At 45.9% G+C, this 22,040-nt stretch overlaps 1 protein-coding gene across 2 annotated transcripts in view; it reads left to right on the top strand.

The window, feature by feature from the left end:
- Nucleotides 1–21,785, top strand: part of LOC142572241 (phospholipid scramblase 2-like) — a 31,323-nt gene extending 9,538 nt beyond the window's left edge. The window contains exons 4-9 of one of the 2 annotated variants that reach the window (XM_075681211.1): nt 6,916–7,020; nt 13,885–13,962; nt 16,113–16,252; nt 17,741–17,911; nt 19,468–19,626; nt 21,464–21,785. In XM_075681211.1, the coding sequence (XP_075537326.1) occupies nt 6,916–7,020; nt 13,885–13,962; nt 16,113–16,252; nt 17,741–17,911; nt 19,468–19,626; nt 21,464–21,529 (719 nt within the window). In that variant the 3' untranslated portion in view covers nt 21,530–21,785. The remainder of the gene's footprint in view (nt 1–6,915; nt 7,021–13,884; nt 13,963–16,112; nt 16,253–17,740; nt 17,912–19,467; nt 19,627–21,463) is intronic. The other variant, XM_075681212.1, reaches the window with a different exon arrangement.
- The last annotated feature ends 255 nt before the right edge of the window (nt 21,786–22,040 follow it).

Raw genomic sequence — 22,040 nt, 5'->3', positions numbered from 1 at the left:
TGGGTTTATGAGGGGAGGAGTGGTGTGGTTATGATATCAGTGCCATCGTTTGTGTCCCGTGTTTGGGTGTTGTCCGTAGTGTTCACATTCTTGATGTGGTGAGTCTGCTGAGTTTCAGGTACGGCAGAGTCTGGTGGATGTGGGTAGAGTGTTGCTTTGCATTTGTCTTTTAGGTTCGGCCCTATCTGCGTTGGAGTGCTGTGCATACAGTATTTCTGGGCGAAATCGTCTGTCCTCCTGAAATTGGCTTAATTTGATGAGCGCGCGTTTTAACAGCATGTGGGTTGCATCAGGGCTATCCAGCACCCGGAGCTGCGCGGTTCGGGCGAGCTGGTTAGCCCATTCATTTCCGGATAGACCCGCGTATCCGGCTACCGAATGCTTTCTGATGCTTTCCTGAGATATTTGTACAGTATTTCATGTAAATTGGTTGGTAGAAGATCCCGCATTTAGTATTCACCACGCTCGTTTGGAGTCCGTGTAGAGTGTTATGTCAGTAGCAGTGGCTGTTGCATTCTGCATGCCCCTGATTACGGCTAAAACTCAGCCCATGGGGCTCCATGGAAGAGGTGACTTTTTTGTATACGGGATGACTGGTGCCGTTCATTACACCTATGGCTGTTGCCTTGTTGACAGTTGCATATGAAAGCAGGTATGCGTGGCGTGTGTTGCTTCGAATGTATTTTTGGTAGTACATGCTTCTCTATTCCCGCCTGCTTACGGGACGGGATGCATCCATATGTCAAAGAATGGGTGCTATAGTGACTAGGGCAGAAGTGGTGTGTGGAAGCACTTCAAGTTCCGGTGGTGTTAATTGTGTTCGGGTTATGTTTATGGAGCTCAATATGGCTCTACCCACTGTGGTTAAAGAGAGCCATAGTTCTTGTCGACGTTTGTGCACAGAGATGTGCTCGTCAAGTGTGTTGTAGCTGCCTGTCTGTTCTGCAAGTTGTGTGTCTCCGTTGATCGGAACGTCAAATGCCAGTTTGATGTTTTTTCAAATGAGCATGTCTAATTGTGTTGTGGCTTTCTTGCTGAGGTTAGTGTACGGATTGTGGTACCGTAAACGGGACATGAGTAGTGGATTACGGAGTTGCAGCATTTTGCCTTCTTGCAGACCTGTGTACCGGTTAGATATGCACCGCATCAACCGTGGTACTTGCTCCCCCTATCTTAAGAATTTCTGTGTGGTGGCCGTGCCACCCCCATTACGTCGTTGGATGCGGGGGCCTAGAATTGTGAGTTTTGTGATTTGTGGTAATGTGGTTCCCGCGCTATGTATGAATATGGGGGGTGGTTTTCATCTGTTACTGTGGACCAGCAGAAACTATGAATTTTCGGACGAGCATTTAAGCCCGATGTTTTGCGCTGCTGTGTGTACCGCGTTCACTGCTGTCTGCAGGGTGTCCTGAATTTGGCCTGGCGAGACCCCGTTGATCTCTATTGTGGTGGGGTCAGCATAGATGGTATGTTTGATGTCAGAGATTGGCTGTAGAACTTTGTAAATTCGCAGCATGGCCAAATTCAATAGTGTAGGGGATAGTACTGATCCTTGTGGTATGCCCTTTTGGAGATGTGGATATTCGTCAGATGTGGGCTTAAGAGTAAATTTCTAGGCACGAGACAGGTATCTCAGGTAGTTGTAGATGTTCCACAAAGGGTTAAGGCCAATTCATGAAGCATGGCGTCATGTGCTACGCAATGTAAAGTTTGTGGACGTCAATGCCTAGCATGGCTTTGGGGTGGGCCCATCTAGGATCAGTGGGGATTTCTTGCCTAGGTAAGGCAATTCAGAATCCAACTATATTATATGGGAGATGACATGTCGTGAATTTTTGTCTGAAGCATGTCTAGTATGATATCCAAAAGTGATCACGGCGCGCTTCCATCCTTGAAGAAGTTTGCCGCTTTCCGAAACAGTGTGCACGGCTTTCAAAATGGAATTCGAGGTCTCTGTGTGGTAGGTTGCATAACTGCGCTCCTGTAGCACCGTCAGGGCCTGGGGCCTTTTTAGACTTTATCACCACTAGAGCCCTTTTAAGCTCGGCCGTCGTTAGCGGACTCGTGAGGAAGTCACAGCACGGTTTTGCACCATCAAAATCTTCCTAGACGGTATATTCCTGGGGGCCATACATGCGTCCCTGAGCTTCTTGCAGAATTTGTCTCTTCGGGAATATTTGTCGAGTAGTTTTCGAATTTGCTTTTTGTTCTCATTTTACTTTGTGCGGGATTGATGAGTGTTTTAAAGAGGTTCCGCTGTAGCGAGTGATCTTGTATTAACTTGTTTGTGTTATTAATCGCGATATGCAGTTCGCGGCTACGCTTGCACCTTCTCCACCATCTTAGGAGCCCGTGACGTGCTTTCCAGGGAAGAAGCTTGTCTGTGTGCGGTTGTTTCCTTCCTTCTGTATCACGGTTGTATGCGCTGTAGTGCGCTTGTGAAGAGCTGTTGTCGAGTCTTTCAAACCTACGCATGCTCTTTCCGCGAGGCTCTCTTTGCGTGTCGCCTCCCAGTTATTTTGTACGTACGTACACGTTTTTTTTTGCGTGCAGATGTGTGTATGTTGACTTGTATGAGAGTGTCATCACTCGTGAGAGTATCGTGGTTGTTTGTCTACCTTCCGTCATACAGTAAGATCAGGTGTTGTGTCCTGTTGTACGGAGTTTTCGTACTTTGTTGGGTAGTCGTGCTCTTTAAGTAGTGTATATCGTGACCATCGTCTGCAGTATGGCATTGCTTTGTGCCGTGTTGCGCGCATAACCCCAAACAGTGTGGGCTGAGTTGAAGTCCCCCTGCTATGAGGTGGCTGAACTGTCTTGTTATTCTTAGTCTAGCCACATCTTTCAGAAACGGAACTCCTGTGCGAGGGGAATTATACACGCTTTCGATGTAGACTGGGGGATTGTTCTGACTGTTTGTGCTAAGTCTGGGTATTACTTTTAAGTTGGTTGATTTGTCGGTGCTGTGAATGACCCCTGCAGCTATATATTTCCTGACTAGCGTCGCGTGCGTTTGTTCGCAGTAGGCTGTGTAGCCCGTTTTAAAGTGGGTTCGCTAGTGGTTTTTCGCAGTGCAATAATGTCTGCGCTTTGTTGCTGTATGACAATGCTTTTATAAACCTTCTAGCCGTCAATATTGCTCGCTCGGGAGGGTTGGGCGCAGTACGTGTTTGTCGAGTGCCGGGCGGTTGACTTACCTGCGATTGTCTGTCACCTGATTTGGAGCGGTCTCTGCGACTGACGGTGGTGCTTTCGTAGGCGTGGCTGGTGCCGATTTCTGGACTAGCTGCTGCGCCCTTCTTTGCTTGTGAACGGCTCGGCATCGCCGGCTATGGTCCCTTCCTTCGGTTCGTTGCGTTTATTAGCGGTTGCTGAGACGTTTTATGAAGGCTTCTTGCCTGATTGCTTTGTCTGTTTGCTTTCGGAGTTCATACATGTTGTCGTCGGCATTGTGGTCTTGTCCGTAATTGGGGCATTGAGGGATCGCAGGCATGGTGTTCCTCCCGGTCTGGAATCTGTTTTCCGCAGGTGCGGCAGCGTGGATTGTTTTCGATGGGTTATTATGTCGGCTATGTGGCCGATCTGTAAGTGTGTAGCACAAAATTGTGCTTTGGGTTGTGGCGATTGCATCAATATGCGGCTCCTCCGAGTAAAAGTTCTTTGGGTATGCACGTTCTCTTGAAAGTGATAATCGCCATCTCTGTTTTGCCAATATTCACGCTGAAATTATCTTGCAACAGGGTGCTTCAAGCTCTTTGACTAGCTGTGCGGTTCTAATACCAAACTCTACGTTGTGGACGAAACCACGGCATGCGTTTTAGGGAGAGGCTTCATAGATGATAATTTGAAAGCATTTTCGTCTGAATTCAGAGTTGTGGTTTTCAGAAATGTTTTTAACTGCCTCTTTGTTAGAGCAGATTAAGATAGGAATGTTTTGGAACGTTCTGTAGTCGTAGGCGATGTACCACTCGGGCCTCAGCTGCGGTGGTGCGTGCGGTTAGGCGTAACAGCTTGTGTGGTGGCTCCACTTGGATAGAGTTAGAACAGTGGATGGTCCGAGAATGAACTTATTGGAGAGGGGTGTATCCGGTGTCGCTTTCAGGGCATGGCAGATCCATTCGTTTGCGTCAGTGGTGAAGCGGGGAATCACTGCTTAGTTCAGCGTCGGTCCTGTGAATTTCTGTGCCTTTTGTTGCCATTTTTCTGCGCTGCTTTTACCGTGATGATCAACGAACTCTCCCAGTTTTACACTGATTAGTTGGTCGTATTCGTTGGTAGACCTATACACAGCAATTACACCTGGTTTACTAGGTGGTGAAAAGCGGGAACATCTCCTCAAGGTGTAGTGCCATGCTCACCAAAAGTGGCCAGGGCCTCTATATCGTAGGTGCTTAGACACCTATCATCTGAGAGCAGGAGGACCAATAAATTCTACCGAAAGGGTCGGTTTTCGCCGCAGCGATTCTGGAGTGTGTCGTAGAGCGCTCCAAGCTGTTCATTTGGGCCTTTTCTTGGACGACATGGCACTGAGTGTACGAAGAAACGTGTTGTATCAACAACCGGGAAATAGCGGCAAATGGAAATGCGCTAAGGCATGATGTGCGCCCCAGTTCATAATGTTTACAGTATCGCAAAATAATTCCTTATAACTAAACACTCATATAACTAGTGGGCTGACATATAGGCTATATCTAGACATACGGAAGTGACCGGCTCTCTTCTATGCAGAAGTGCGCGCTGAATTCCGAACAAATGATATGCAGATTACTTCAACAAATACATGTGTTCGTTCATTGAGGACATTTAGATATCGTTACAGGCTGATGTACTTACAAGCAGATAATTTAATAAAACTAAGCCTTTTATGCCTTCTCCTGGCGCGTGTGCTTTATGTCGGTTTATCGGCGAGTGAAGTAGGCCAATCCTGGAGACGGTGCAATTGATTCTAAGATTTAATTAACAGCAGCACAAAAGCCATTCACTCCACATATTACATCATGTGCGTTGGATCTGAGATAGATCAGAGTGGAACAGTTTTTGTTTCCTATGGCGGTGCACGACTTTTTTCAAAGAGTGGCTTATAAGTGCGCTGACTAGGCGTGGTATGCAATCAGCGGCATCTTCGCGAGGGCGCAAAACATTCACATCTTAGACAGTGTCGTGTGCTTTGACCACTTGACAACTCTCTAGAATATAATATTGATTTTTTATTATTGTTAGTTATTTTCGTCACAAATATTTCCCGTACGATGCAATGTGGCGTATGTCTGTACTACTGGTGTGTGTCTATTCTTCGTTTGCAGCGATTTTTTCGCCGAACATTGCAGCGGTTATTTAAAGAGCCAACTAATGTTAGTCAGCCTCCAATTATCCGTGTTTAACTGGTACAGGCAAATTAGTAACTGCTAGCTTACTGAATGCGAAAATCGACACTAATGACAAAGAAGGCAGAGAACTTTCACCATTAGAGCATATTCTAGATACTACACACTACCAACACCAAGAGTATCGTGATATTATAACAGCTTACCGTGCATGCTTGGCAGTATTCTCTACCTGATGAATGTAATGGATTTTGGTGACGCTGAACACACCCATGTACTGCTTTCTCGTTAAGATGTGTTCATTAAAATGTAACGAAGCGAAGGATATGGCAAGCGTAAATCCACTCGCCTTTAGACACCCTCCTTCCCATTCCTATAGCACCGTTTCAGAAGGCGTAGAACATTCGCAACGTAGACATGCGTTGAAATATTGAAGATTAACTTGCGCTTAGGCTGGCCGCCTTTGCTCCATTCTCGTCAAGTGGTACCGTCAAGTGAGGAATTGCTGTTACGTTGCACTGTTGCCAACATTATTTCCGCAACAATCTGCTTATGATAGCGTGACCTGTGTTCATAGGTCAGCATATCGATACATGGGTACACTGACTCATACTCGCTTCACGTTCATTAGTGATAGAAATTTTGTAAGCTACGAAGGGTGTGAGTGGACATGAGTTTAAACGGGATTGAGTGCTGACTAACTTGAGTGGACGCGAACATGAATAGAAGTCAGGGCTGGAAATTCAGTGATGGTAATCTTAAGTGGACCTGAGTGGGAACGTGTGTGACTGTAGACGATTGTGAGTGAACTTTCGTGAATGCCGGTGAGTTGTGGTGGATGCATAGGGGAGTGTGAGAGGGTTCCGGCAAATACGAGCAGTAATGACTATGAATCAGAGACGATGAGCAAAACGAGAAGAAGGTGGAAGCAGAAGCCATGGTTTCGACAAGTGGGCTTGTCCTTGTCAAGGCGAACGTCTTGTCTTTTTCAATATGAACGAGAGAGAAAGCGTTGACGAATATGAGTGGGCGTGCACGAGTATACGAGCGAGAGTGTCGACGAATGTGAGCCAGAATAAGTGCGAGGGAGTACATAGCCTGAGAAAATATTGGTGAGTGTTTATGAGTGAGTATCCGCTTAATCGGCCGGCATGCACTCGTGCTGCTTCACAAGAAGTAAGCACATATTCAATATTTACCTAGTAAACCCTGTCGTCTCGAAATTTGTCTGCATCTTATTCTTCCATCAAGCAGATTACTCACATCTGGTTTAGAGCATTTTTATTGCAGACGTCACGAGCAGGCAAATATCGTTCGCCCATTCGCACTGACATTACCATACTTAGCACACGAAGCATGATTGAAATGCTTCTGCTTGTTTCCTTCTTCTGCGAGCAAATCAGCCTCTCTGCGTGGTGCCTTGCTCTGACGCGTAGGTGCCGAAATTGTGTGAAGGGGGAGATATTTGCAAATTAAGACAATTGTATTGAAACTGACGCACGTGCTTTTGCATATAGATGTGCAGATGCTGCAAGCGAGTGTGCTCTCAACCTTTGTTAATCTTTTGGCTCGACCCTGCTTTCATCTATAGCGTACATGCCGAAACCAGCGACCTCCGTCGTTTGTCCTCCCGGCCTTGAGTACCTGACAGTCATAGATCAAGTTATAATACAGCAGGAAGTGGAACTCGCTGAAGGTGAGAGGGAGGTAGCGGTTGGGTATGTATTTTCTACCATTGTGCACACTGTTACAATATTAAGACATGTTTTTTTTTGCCGTTGTCTCAGTGCCGCTGTCGTCACACAAACGCTCGCATCACACACACAATTTGTGCCTTACACAAATATACGTTAGCTTATCTTGTAGCGCTTTTCATCATCCTAAAAGAGGCTGGGTACCCAAATACTTGCAGAATGTTTCGGATAACACAGATTTCCGCAGCGCGTGGCATCCGCATAAATTTTTGTTTGGTTTTGCGAAGAACGCGCCGCTGCTGGGGTGGCTCTGAATACACCTCCGCCGTCCCCCTTCCTATTCCACATAATAGTCCTTCGAACAATGCCTTCATAGAAACATTTTTATCAATCATAAATATTAAAGAGGCCCAAAAGGTGGCTAGACAGGAACCTGATCATCTGCTTTAAAGTACCTTGTATGAAGCAAAGAATGATTCGGAAGGGAAGGAAACAGACTTGGGGGACAATTAGCAAACCACTGCAGCCAGTGCGGGAGTTCGCTGTTGCTTGCCGAGGTAACTCTTCATACACACACGCACAAAGCCCCCTTACTTTTTAAGCGGAGCTTTCTTTGCCTCTTCCTTTGACTTTCCCACTCCTGCTGTTACTGCTGTTTGGCATACCACGCCAGGGAGTGGTTCAGAGCCTGTGTATACATGACAGGAAGGAAGCAGAGAGGAAAGATGACGCGAGAAACTCGGTTGGATCTTTGCACCGCGTCGAATGTGCACAATGCCCTCTGGAGCTGTCTACGCGTCGTCATATAAGCCTCTACACAGCTGTAATTAAAGCATGGCAGAAATTACAGCGCTTATCTTTCCTTGAACGTGCAAGTGCATAGGAAAGCTAAATAAAATGGTAGAGAGGAGAAGAGAGAGGAGGCATATAATGGGTTGAACCGAGGCAGTCGCGAAAGAACTGAATAACAGCCTTGCCAATTTTCGCTCGCAGTTCCCATATATGAAGGGGGGATGGGGAATTGAGAGAAGGTGATGTGAGAAGGCAAGGAAATGCTACTACTATAGACACGACAGCTGTTGCGGGCAAACGGGATAAACTTAAGTTCAAGGTGCGGTACGATACGTTTCTGCTGTTTCTGAAAAATAAGCACCATGCAAATTTGTCAAGCGGGCAACTTACGCAAGGCGTGCAGAAGCAGAGCCGCATTAAAGCGCACCGTAGGGTCTAAGCGACACTACACACGCCAAATCAACACTTCTGTGCCCGCCGCAGTAGCTTTGCGGCTATGGCATTGCTCTAGGTAGCGGATTAAGGCCTAACCGCGGCATCCGCATATCGACAGGAGCGAAATACACACACACACACACACACACACACACACACACACACACACACACACACACACACACACACACACACACACACACACACACACACACACACACACACACACACACACACACACACACACACACACACACAACACACACACACACAAACACACACACACACACAAACAAACAAACAAACAAACAAACAAACAAACAAACAAACAAACAAACAGGGAGATGCTACCTGGCCTGTCGGAGGCACATCCTGTAGTCGAGGTTTGTGGGCCCACAGGCCCAGCACACAGTGAGGAAAACATGGTGACTCGATATTGCAATTATCAGCACACTTAGCCAAGTCTAGAGCTGGCTTCGCGGTTAACCTCTATTCGTCGCTGGCTACGTGATAGAGTTCGCCGACTTGAAGTATCCGTCCTCACTTGACAGGCGACTCACCCACACGCATCACAACGTCGGGGTCTCCACGGCATGCCGAATGACCGCGGCCGTGTCGTCAGGTGATGCTGCTGCGCCGCGGCAGCGGGGAATAGAGAGAGACGTTCCCCGCTCTGGTCTCATGGAGCGTGACTGGCCAGTTGGCGGCGAGCTCCGCTGGCTCCAGTACAGGAAGTCCCTTGATAATCTGAAAGTACCGCCACTCTTTCTATTTTTAACTCCGCCGCCGCCGCGCAACCTCCTTCCCTCCTCCTCGCCCTCGCGCCCCCCCTCCCGAGCGAGAAGCGGTCTTGCATCTGTTTTTCTGCAAAACGATTGGTCTCCCTGCCATTGCCTTTGCTTGTTTATTTTTTTCGTCCGCGCCATTTTTCTCCTCAGCTCGGCTGACTAGGCGCTTTAGCTCGGCGGGCGAGCGTTGTACGTTGTCTTTCCTGCTCTCTGTGCTATCGCTATGCCTTGCTGTTGCGCATGTAACTGCAGCAAAAGCCTGAAGATGGTTATGCAGTTTTTGTGATACCACAAGGAAAGCGTGACGGCTTGCGCAGGAAGCAGTGGCTGCATAACATTGGCCGAAAGAACTTTGTTCCGACAAAGAACAGTGTTGTTTGAGAGCTGAGGCGTCTTTCTTATTGCTCGTAGCAAAGCATCCCCTAATGCTGCGTTTTTTTTCATTCTTCCGGCCTGCTCACCAGCGTTTTTATTGCGGCAATTTGTACGCTGCATAAACATGGGGCTGTCCTCAGCATGCTTAATATTCTGCTGGGACTCCATCACCTCGCACGTCGCCAACTGTCGTTATTCAGGCGGAAATGCAGCACTATAGGTTGTTTTACGCTGTGAACAATTCTGCGCGATGATACAGCCTGTCGATCGCACTTTTCGTTATTGTTAGGAAACGTTGCCTGTTTTTTATGAAAATCGAAATAGTGGTTTGTAGAGGAGCTATTATTTTCAGCTTACGTCGATGTGTGCGTCAGTCATACAATGAATGCAGGCCCTAAAAAAATTAGTGGCAAGTATGCCCGTGCTATCGCAGGGGTTAAGCTTTAAGGCGAAAGCAGCCTTTAGATTTGTTTCAAGGTCGCGTTGTGTACAGAAATTATCACGTGACCCAGAAGGACCAGAAGCGACCCAAAGCATGCCCAGCCGTGTATAAGAGGTTAATAATTAGCTAAATTAATTAATGATTCATTAGGGCTAGAATTAAGATGGATTAGGGAGGATTAAGATTTATTAGGGTGCATTAAGGAAGATTGAGGTGATTAGGGTGCATTAAAGTAAATAAAGGAGAATTAAGGGGATTAGGGTGGATTAAGGTAAATAAAGGAGGATTAAGGTGCAAAAGCAAAGATTAACGCGTACTAAGGAGGATTAGGGTGGATGGAGGTGGATTAAGGTGACTTACAGTAGGATTTGCATTGCCATTGCATTCACGTCTCAGGCGATAGCTAAGGACACCTTGGATTTTTGGAATTTTGATTTGAACTGCAGTTCCACGTACGCATGAGTGGGCGACGATTATTATTTAATTTTCTCACGGATATAGGCAATGTGCAAGGGGTGTTCACATGATCGCGCACGCTTGCTGTTGATGTTGACATGTAGGCGGAGACCGGAAATCTCCGCTTTAATAGCGAATATGTTAAAACCACCTTTGTGCGGTTTTGTTCTGTGGGGAACTTTTTCCATTGATTTAACACGAGCCGAAATCATTGCATCAATATGCTTTGATTACAAAGGTTGAGCAATGAATCATGATTGTGGTCATGCTGTAGTAATGCGGAGAATATTCTGCAGGCAGTAATGTTTAGCACTGCAACGTATTTCATCCTAATCCACCCTAATCCACCTTCATTCTCCTTAATCGACCTTAATCCTTCTTAGTCCACCATATAGCCTTCTTTTATGCACCTTAATCCACCTTCATTCACCCTAATTTATCTTCATCGACCTTATTCCACCTTAATTCTCCCTAATAACCTTAATCCTCAATAATACATCCTAATCCATCTTAATAAGATCGTCAATCCATCATTAAATAACTTTGCTAATCAGTAATCTCTTATACACGGCTGGACATGATTTAGTTTGCTTCCGGCCTTCCTTGGTTCACCTGATATTTTCTATACCTCCCTACGTGACTTTGAAACAGAGATATAAGTCTTTCGCTTAATAAGCCACACGCAGAAGGATGTGTCACAAGCAATACTAGATCAGACGCACAGAGTTAAACATCTCATCATATGACAGAAAAACTGTCTGGAGTACAGAACTCGTCTCAAAGTTCCTTTTTCATCAGTTCACACGGCTTTAAAAACCAACTTCCTCATAAACGTTGCCTTTAGCATTATCGATGTTGTTATCAGCATTTATCAAAATTTTCAACCCTACCGGTGCTCGCAACTGACCCAAAATAAGGCGCCTCCATAGAATACTGCGACCCGTCCGCGGGAGCCCAGGAGAAAAAGCGTGCCGTGCGCAGCGGGCGGGCGAGGAGAATTGAGGAGGAACGCGCCGCGGGGAGGAGAGTGTCGCTACTTGCAAATTATCAAGTGGCTTTACCGGTACAGGGTCGTCAGCGCTGCTGGCGGACACGCGGGCTGCAGCGCTATCTGGTTACGGCGGTGGGCCTGAGGCGGGACCACATGTACGGCCAACAGGGTGGACCGTCAGCCACCGGAGCCGTTCCCTGGTACCAATGAGCCTCTGACGGTTGCCCGAGCGTACCGGTAGCCGCTCGTGCGTTGACCCATTTGCGTTCGAAGAACAGGCGCCAAGGCTGACCGGTAGCCGTCTCGACTGCCACTGGAACCCGTCCGCCTGAGTCGTCGCCGGCCCATCTAAATTTGAATCCCGGCGCGCGGTCTCTCTTCACGCGCCACGCCACTGCGCACCAACACACACCACTTCTTTGTTCACTGCGTCCATCTAGCGCACCCGTCTCCACTCGTCACAATCCTCAGATTGCAGCGCAGTCACTGGCCAAATACGGAATACGTTCACCTTCCTTTGAGAGTCGTCTCCCTGAAGGAATACAAGGCGACCAGCACGGCTGATGTTGTTGTGTACACGTCTTTATTCACATTTTTTGCCCTTAAAGGACAGCGGTCAATTGGATTAGGAAGTTGCGGGAGTGAGAAGGTAAAGGAAACAATGGGGGACTTAATTATCTACATAATGGCGTCTGATGCTTTCGCTGGTACGCTCGAGATGAAGAAGCCTGGTCCCAGTGGCTGGAGCCTCAGGATCATCCAGGAATTCGTACAGTGACCACCAGAGCTCGTTGGCGGTCACAGCACTGCAGCGTCTCGGTAGCACCCCCGTCTGTATGGAGGTTGGTCGCCATTCCGTTGGGAGCGAAGCAAGGGCCCTTTGCCTGGGGCCAGAATACAGCGGGCAGTGCCAGATTAAGTGTTCGAGGTCCACCCTGGTGTTGCAGGGGCTGCAGGCACCCGCACGCGAACATTCCAGGCCACGAGGGTTTTTCTTTCTGCGAAAACGCTGCACGAGGAAGGGAATAAGGAGGGTGCCAGTCTGTACCTGCCAGAGCTGAACCTGCTGACGATGAGTAGCAGCCTGGGAGGGAAAGGGAGGAATGTCCATGGGATGGGCCCGTTCATTTCGTGGTATACCCGTGTGCCCCGGGATCCAGTGTAACTGAAAATCAGGACCTTGGTCACGCAGACGATGCACGTGGAGGCGGAGTTGTTGGACCACAGCAGTGGTTGTACGAGTTGTACTTTACCGTAATCTCTCCAACATTATTTACCATCGTCTTAGCAGCCTTTTCTGCAAAACTAGAGACAATCACAAGCATTGAGCACGCTATCTACGCAGATGATGTGACGCTGTGGACTACGCGAGGTTCCCTAGGAGAACAAGAGGAAGCCCTGCAGGCGGCGTTGAATACCATCGAGGGCTTCACGAGGGCAATGGGCTTTACGCTAGCACTGGAGAAGACCGAGTTTGTCGTTTTCCATGGTGGTAAAATGTCAAAGTCGAAGGACGAGGAGAAAGCCAGCGTCAATCTCTCGATCAGACAGGCACCCATTCTCAGGAAGCGGGTCATCCGCATACTCAGAATGTTTTTAGACGAGCAGAGTATATCCATAACGTGGTGCAATCAAACAGTAAAGGTCATGTCATGATTGTCGCAGACCTGACAGTGCGGCCGAAGTCTCCATATCCGACGCAGAAAAGCTCACAGGTTTCAGTACAAACGCAGGTTGTCCCTGTTTCAAGCTCTGAAAAGCTCGTGCCGCCGTTTTTAGTACTGTCCTTTGCATGCCGGTCATCTTCTCCTAATGTCGCGCCTTCATACCAACCGTCATCCGGATCTTACCCATGGACAGCTCAAATACCCGCGATGGATCGTGAAGTTCCTGTGAGTCGAGTGCTTCGCGGAGCTTTAATTGTTACACAAGTTACGGCGAAGTACTTACAAGCGTCCCGCCAAAAAAAGAAAACTTCGGCTTAGCAAAAGGCCCACGGTGATGATGGTGCAAGACCCGCCAAGCCAGTCCTTCACGTGTCTACTTAAGCGACGTCACCTTGTACCAAATCAGACAAACTTGTAAGCGACATCATAGACTATCCGCAACCACCGATGTCAGTGTCGTACACTACCACGAAAGCCATTAAAACTGTTCCCGAGTAGAGTACGAGACAGAGAACAAGCGCGCAAACATCCGCTGGGCTATTGCGCTGGGCAACTCACAAACGACGACCTCACTCTCTGCACTAGTCCATACCCCATGCTAAGTTGCGTAGTTCGAAGTTGTGCCGGAAACTCGAATTGTGGCCAAGTAAAAGGATGGAAGTGCTCAAGGCTGTGCAGGCAAGGGGAAAGGAGAAGAGGCAGAAGTAAGAGGCTTTTCTAGCGGTCGCCTCTTGTCTCCTTGTGATTCTTACAGCATACCCTATAATTATAATGTAAGGGGCCCTACTGCACAGTACACTCTATTCAGTGGACATCGGCCGTTTTCTTTGTTTGGCCTTTTCTATCTAACGTAAAGTTTTGCTTTAGTAGACCACAAAAATTTCTGACAGTATGACTATTTTTTGCGCTCACTTTTCCAGCTGTTCTTGGTGTCGAGACTTGCAATTCATACACTGTTAAGAACTCAGCGGGCCAGTTCGTGTTTTCTATAAAAGAAGGTAAGCACACCTGCACACGCTACATCTGTGTAATAACTTCTGCATTACCATATGAATGTGTTATGGAGCAAGAGGAGTTACAACTGTGAGTGCCAGAAAAACACGTCATAAACGTATTTTAGCTTGTCCATAGACGGTGTTATTCTACACGTAATAGCGGGTTACCAGAGACGTGGTGGACCGCAACTGCGCTTGTAGCAACATCTTGTGACGACTTGTCCAACCACAACGCGTTATACAGTGCTTTCTCGTGTTACATGAGTGTTCTTGTCAGCGAAAAACAGCTTACATCGCTACCGAAACCCAACTCCAGCAGCTAAGTATAATACATCTAGTTATTGTAATAATAGATCTGCGCGCTTCGTCGTGAAACTCTGCGACAACAGGTGGCGCCACGAACCCGACCAAGTCATACCCACAGTCAAGCAATATAAGTACCTCGGCGTATAGATAAAAGAAGGAAAGACTTACTCAAGTGGCCATACCAAGAGAATCTCAAAATAAAGGGGAAGCGTAACGCTGCACTAATGAAACACACAGCATTGTGGGGCCACAATAACTATTAGGTGGTACGTGCAATCTGGAAAGGAGTAATGGTGCCTGCGCGAACGTTCGCAAATGCCATTCTACGCTTAAAATTCGATATATTGTTGGGGTGGGAAGTTAAAGATTGGTAAGCCGGTTGGTTTTGGAAGCCCACGGTAAAGCCCGTAATGAGGCAATGCAGGGTCATATGGGCTGGGCCTCTTTTGAAGTCACAGAAGCACAGAGAAAAATTAGTTTTCAAGAAAGACTCAGGAATATGGATGAAAATAAATTGGCAGCTAAAGTGCACAAGTATCTGTACTTCCAAAGCGTGGGCACAGAATGGAGGAAGAGGTCAAGAAAGTTGGCAACCAAGTACACGGTAACTGAAATTGTAAATAGACAACCAGGTGTCATCAGAAAGAAAGTGAGACAAACAGAGACAGTTAATTGGACACAAAGAATGGAAACAGAAAGGACCATAGAGATTTACAAGAATTAGAAGAAAGAAATTAGTGCCTTGCTAGTTGAGGAGGACCTTAAGGTCAGAAACGTACCGGAGCCGATACTCGGAAATAGATTAGGCATGTGTATGTTTTAGAAAAAATCCGTATACCACTCAGCACAATCTAATAGAATGCGAAGAGATTCACCCAGAGAGAACTGTAGGTAACGTACACTTTCCAGAAGTTCTTGAATTTAAAGTGCACGGGAGCATCAACCGGTCAGCAGTCGAGATAAGCAAGAGGTGTTTACAGTATTGGTGGAAAGAAAGCAGGGAAGAGATTAATACGACCGGATCTCTTACAGCCATGCGTAGCGGTACAAGGTACATTTTGAAGGGGGTGGGGAAGATGTATACAAAAATGAAATGCTATACGAAGAACATGTATAGCATACCTGACTAAATCAAGTAGGCTAGGTGAATTTTTTTCACCACACCGTTTCATAAGGGGTGCCATTAAATTATTATTATCATTATCCCGTATATGGCTCCCGAGCCTGATATTCTGCAAGTGGCAATACTAAAATTTTCTTTTATTCCTACAGCTAGGATAAGACACAAGCATAAATTTGTGTCGCCGCCTGCCGGCAGCTGCAGAAAGCAGCGTTTCAGGGAGGGCAGTCGCGTGTACGAGAAGCGGGGAAACAAGCACCAAGCCTCTCTGAAATGCAGCTTTCTGCAGCTACCGGCAGGCAGCGACAAAAGTTAATATTACGCCGTTGCGGCAGCAGCTCGCATCGGCAGAGGTGCAGGCGAAGTTGCCCTTCTTTATGAAATCGGGCAATTTTTTGTGCGATTTAAGTACGTAACACATTGTCTGGGATGTAGGGGCTAAAGGCAGATGTAACTGCCTGAGAAGGGCGCCTCTACCCCTACTTCATCCTAATTAACTATGACGAATGTTATACTGAACGACGTAGACCCCAAAATACGACATTTCTGCAAACTATGAGCAAGAACAGTGCAGCAGTGAGCGCAAAACCTCTTTTCGAACTCACGCATCGAAATATGCACGTGCCTGTATAGACGCTTACTGTATAATGATTGCAGGGCTTTAGATCCGCAGAATATCTGTAAAATGGAAGCCGCTGTTCTGGTAATAACTCTCTCTTTATTAAAGATTCAACTTGTTGCGCGAGGTACTGCTGCGGGCCAAGGCGATGTTTCGTGATGGACGTCCTGGACTACAAAAATGACGCCGTGATGCGCTTCGTGCGCTACCTGAGATGCACGCAGTGCTGGTTTTTTTGTTGTCTGCAGGTGAGGCGTAACTTTCTTCACTTGGATTAAGACACGTGCACAAAGAAACGGCTCCGAACCACTGTGTTACAAGCTTGCAACTATGCTTGCAGCGCAATGACAGGGCTTTTTAGTGAATAGACAGCGCGAGCATACGAGGCCATTACCGGCAGTTTTGTATTTATTGCATTCCCTACACCGCCTTGAATGTTTGCCACGAAGTCAGACTTAATTCTATGATAAGGTAATTTAGAAGACATAGATCCCTCTGAGTAGACAAGAAACTAGCTTGCAATTCAAACGTATATAATATAAATAATTATAGTAGCCTACTCCAAATGTCACTTTAAAGCGGGCAGGGCACGAAGCAATGCCAACTCGAGGCAACAATCAATTGGATCGACATTACAATAAGTGGCCGAAAACATCCGCTCAGTTCGTTACTTTATGAAGCATGTGGAGATAGAACCTAAATTTATCTTAAGCAGCACGCAGCGTGAGGCTAACCTAGGTAGATGACAGATGTTCACAATGTAGATAGAGCCTTAATGTGATCAACCCTGACCAGAGAAGGAATGCGTCAGGTTAGAATCAACATTTCGACTAGGGGACTCGCAAGTGGTTTCTTTGGAAGCGTTTACATGCATAGCACACTCTTCCGTCCCTCGAATGGTGGGACTAGAATAAATGTGCGCGTACGGTAGGCTGAGAGAAGTCGAAATGTTTAATAAGTGGGAAGGTGATCCAACCTATAGTGTACGTGGTTTCGACTCTCATCAAAAGTGGTGGGCTCGAGTGCCTTAATTAACCCTATCTAAATAAGATTACCTTAATTCGCCTCAATTGACACCAAAGGTCCTGTTTTCCATGACCATGTGTTTGGTGACCAGCAAAGGTCATTTAACACCAAAGGTCGTGGGTTCGACTCTCACCAAAGGTGGAGGGTTCGCCACCTTTCTACACCAGTGTGTGGTGATGCCGACGCCGACAACGCCAAGTTTTTCGCCTCATGAGCCAGTTAATGGTTTCGCGTTAAAAATCTGCATATTGCCGACGCGATTAAAAGTAGCTCTCAGTAGAAAATGACGAGCATCGTTGTTTATCTTAGCCCTCTTTTATTATAACACTAGCATTCCCTTATCTGTGAGAGTGATGAAAATCACAGTGAAGGAAATATTCTAACGCAAACAAAACTGTCTTTCTTAAGATGTCTTTCTTAAAATGTCTTTCTTAAGAAAACGGGAAAGATTAACGCTTTGTGTCTGGCATATTCGTATATTCAACAAATGAAAAAAGAAACGATAATGCAGAATTTCAGTATAATGCAGACTACAGAAAAATATTTGTTGATAGAGCCTACAAAAGTGTAATATACATTCAAATGACGCCTGTACAGTTATAATGTGAGAACACAATAATTTTTTTGTTACACGTGTCATCAGAGAATAGAGAGTAAGTGCGACTAGGCCATTTCTCGACATCTTTTCGTTGTCTTTGCGATTTCGCCAGGTAGTGGAAGTTCAAGCTCCACCAGGGACTCTCATCGGTCATGTACGTCAGCGGTGGTCCATATGCTATCCTACGTACGGAATTTATGACCGGAATGGGAATAGAGTGCTGGATATTGTGGGCCCCATTTGCACTACCAGCATGCCTTGCAAGTGCAACGTCGATTTCGAAGTGAGTGGGTGTACGCTTTCCCTTCGAGTATTACGTAGGCGTCGGCGCACGCAACTTGACCCGACTACCCTAAAGAGACGCCCACGTTTACAGAAAGAAAAAAAAAAGAAAGAAAGAAAGAAAGAAAGAAAGAAAGAAAGAAAGAAAGAAAGAAAGAAAGAAAGAAAGAAATCATGCGTGTCAATTCATGTGGTCACGTCAGTCGTGACAATGAAATTGGCTTTGTCAGTAGTCGTTAGCTTACTGTCCACGTAGCACGAACCGGTTTTGGGAGTTTTCCGAGGTCACTGTTCACGTGACAGTACGCATCTTTGTTCAGCGTTATGGCACCCCTGTAGAAACTTCACTGCTCCGAAGCAGCCTGGCAAATTGAGACCGTCAAAACTATTAGTTTCCTTATAATACACTGCGCTGGTCATTCTATTCTCCATTCTCGTTATTCGTGAAAATGGCTTTGAAACTTTTGATGAAGACTGTACTATTAGGTGGGAACGAAACACGAACTAGAATATCTAATCAGTGCCTATAGTGATGAAATATTTTAAAAGTGTGATGTGGTTTCAGTGTGTCCTTAGTAGCTTTCACAAAGCATGTTCATGGTAAGTCTATGGAAATATATCTGCGAAATCAATGAGATGACTACAGGCAATTATTAGAGGTGACCTATGAACTACTAATAACCTATCTACCTATGTCGTTCTATTAATTATCAGGTATTGCCTTTAGATTCTGTTGGGTGCGTGTACGTCAAAGGTAAAAAAAAAAAAAGAAGCAGTAGATTTTCCTTAGACGAACTCTAAGGGACAGTGACAATTTGTTCACTTTATGTAGCGATCGGAACAATTCAAAGTACGCTATTTTTGGTGCGCCCACATAGCCAGTACGTAAGTAATAAATTGAACAGGATTAAAAGCAACAGACAGACGTAAAAAGGTACACTTATTATATTTGCATGATACAAAGTGCACCAATTGCTTCTCCCGTAGTCACCTCGTGGAAGTCTTCGATCCTGACCTCCCGCGAAGCCGACTAGCAAGAGCCAATGACTTCTATAGAACTTCGGCTTAACGGAATTAACTGTTTGTTTGAGGCGCTTTTCTTTTTACGTTCGGTATATAGCGTACCGACCAATTGTTCACATTTTTCTTCCCACATAGAAAGATTTGGTGTAGTCGAGTGTGTTTAAATGGGAGTCAACTGCATAACAAGACGGAGTAGCGTATACGATGTGCTTAGAGGATTCTATAAAACCACTTTGCCTATGTGTGTAATGGCTTATTCTCCCTGTAAACAGTACCTAACTACGAAACTAAGTATCCAAAAAAAAGGTATCACGTGGCAAAGAAAACTAAGACGATGCGCTAAAAAGGAAAGAAGAAAGAACATAGGAAGGAAAGAAAGAAACGGACAACAACAACAACAACAAAAAAATCTGCGGAATTATTCGCAGCTTTCTTCTTTCGCGGGACCAGTCAGACATGTGAAGTTGACTTAATGCCGCTTTTTAACAATTACTGGGATCGCTGTTTTAATTCTTCCACGTATTTCTCTACAAGGTTCGATCAGCAAACGGCGACGCCATAGGCAAGATCACCAAGATGTGGAGCGGCCTCATAAAGGAGTTCTATACAGACATCGACAATTTTGGCGTCACGTTCCCGATGGACTTGGATGTCCATATGAAGGGTGCACTTATCGCGGCCACTATGCTCATCGTAAGCACCGGATTATTTTGACCATCCTACTCGCTCGCGAAGTTTCGAGAAAAAGAAAGCTCGAGGTTTCGGTTCCCGGAAACGACGGCCCCATTTAGATGAGGGCGAAATGCAAAAACCTCCATGTGCTTACATTTGAGTAGATGTTAAAGAACCCCAAATGACCAAAATTATTTTGAAGCTCTCCTCTACAGTGGCCTTGATAAACCACTGTGCAGGTTCGGGACGTTAAACCCGATATGTTATTTTTTCAATGTTTAAAAGACAAAAAGATACACGTAAAGCTAACATGGCGTAGGAGTTTGGCTTTTCTGAAAAGATAGATTCTGGCTTTTGCGGAGGGCAAGGTCTGCTTACCAAGACGTGTCATGATGGCGATAATGACGATAAGGAAATTTCTCAAATTCACGGAAGAGTATGCCGTTTACATAGCGATGGTCGAAAATGCCGATAGGGTGCGCCCCACGCGTTAGATCTTAGAGATTGCGTCACCTTTTTTTTCTTGATGGAAAAACTTAAGGGTGTTGCAGCTTCTATAAATGGAAGCCATTCTGTCTTTCATATGTTAGGAATGAGCGTGAACTAAGAGTTTGGGCCCACGTTCACAGTACGCGTGTATATTAGACTTCATCGTATGAACGAACTCGAGCCACTCGTGATGCCGGATATATAATTAGCGAAGGTGACTGGCTGATGTCAAGGGCCACTTAAGAACGAAAATCTTCGTGAATACGGACCCTGCGGTCCGTGAAGCTCTTCATTTGCAAGAGCTGTTTTCTATAGGGCGTTTGCCTTCATCATAATATGTCCAGCATAACGACAGACAGGCTTGCCACACGAATGGTTCCAGCGTAAGAATTTTGTTGTAAATGTGTGCTGTGTCATCCTACAATTATGTATGACGTCCTCGAAATATGCCACTAAAAGGATTGACGTTAGGCGCAGTCTTGTCTCCCGATGGCCAAGAAAAGCTCTCTTGGAAATTATCAATGAAACAAGCGACACAATTACGCAGCCAGTGTGCGTGCAGATATATCAAAATTAGAACTCTCGTTGAACTTCGGAATCGCCACACTGTAGCATAAGCAATAAGTTAAAGGCGAGATTCACTTAGATACAGACGTAATTGCTGATGATATCACTTTCTGATATCGGCCAGGCCGAATGGCGTGTTTCGCAAGAAATAAATCGATTATATTGATAGCACTCGGAATGAAGAAGTGCTGAAGGTATTCGCAGAAACAGCTAACATGTCTTGCTGAAGTGGCCGAAACGTTTCTTCAGCGTAGTACCGCTCCGAGAATAAACCGAGTAGCTTGCCGATTAGTGAATATCAAGACGTCTGAAATGCAGATAATTTCACAACTAAGATTTCTTACTTCAGTTACGACCTTAATTAGCAAGGCTTCTTCGTTTGTAAAAGCTGTTTGTCATTGGCCGACCGCCATCGATAATAGTATGTCTAACACCACGACTGACTGACATATCACTTCTCGAGCAGGTCTAACGTAAAATTTTCGTCATCGTAACGGCAATGCTATTAAGCCATCGTGAGATTTTCGACACATTTCGGCATTAGTTGAACCTGTTATCTGAAAACAGTAAACATAAAGCCTGCGTTATTATCACTACTTTCACGAAAGATTCATTCTGCACTAACTTGGCACGGTATAGCGCAAATCCTCTTAGAAACCTCTACAATGAAAAAAAAGAAACTGTGGGATAAGATTAAAAAAGACGGGCTACGTGCGCTTTTGGCGTTAGCTGCACTTTGCATATTGAATTAGGTGGCAATATTTCGTGTGCGTTTGTTTACCGCTGCTCAATTTTATTGCAGGACTACACGTTCTACGAGAAAACATGCGGGAGGAGTGACAGCAAAGCACCTGGGATGGTGGCATGACACTCCAGTCTACGTTTTTAGCACGAACGGCTACCGTAACTGCAAGGCAGAAACTATTAGTATGACTGCAGACTGCCGCTCTCTTATGCGTGTCCTCTACGACTAAAACTACCGCCTCTTTTGGGAAAGTGCCCGAAAAAGAAAGAACGATGGTCGATTTAAATTGAGCAAATAGAAGCGGTAATTTACAATAGCAACACTACGCTGTTTTCTGAGCACGGCCATATCAGGCGCATTAAATTCCAAGTCCCTTTGACGACGTCATTGTGTGAGTGCCGACTGGGAGCGATGAGCCCCGTGTCTCTCGTTGAGTCAGGCGGCGGGGCCGAGCACACATAAGACCCACAGAATGTTTCTATGTTGCCGTGAAGGTCGGGCTCTCATGGACACCCGTATAATGAAGGTGGTTTAGAAGCACTCGCGTGCTTCAAGCGTCCGGTTACCGTGCTGTGTAATCGCAGTACAGTACGAAGGCTCTGTAAGCAAATAAACGATTACGTTTACAAAGGTT

Source organism: Dermacentor variabilis, chromosome 2 (assembly GCF_050947875.1).
Source record: "Dermacentor variabilis isolate Ectoservices chromosome 2, ASM5094787v1, whole genome shotgun sequence".
Taxonomy (NCBI): Eukaryota; Metazoa; Arthropoda; class Arachnida; order Ixodida; family Ixodidae; genus Dermacentor; species Dermacentor variabilis.
The sequence above is the reverse complement of the archived record's forward strand: the minus strand, read 5'-3'. Positions and strand labels throughout refer to the sequence as shown.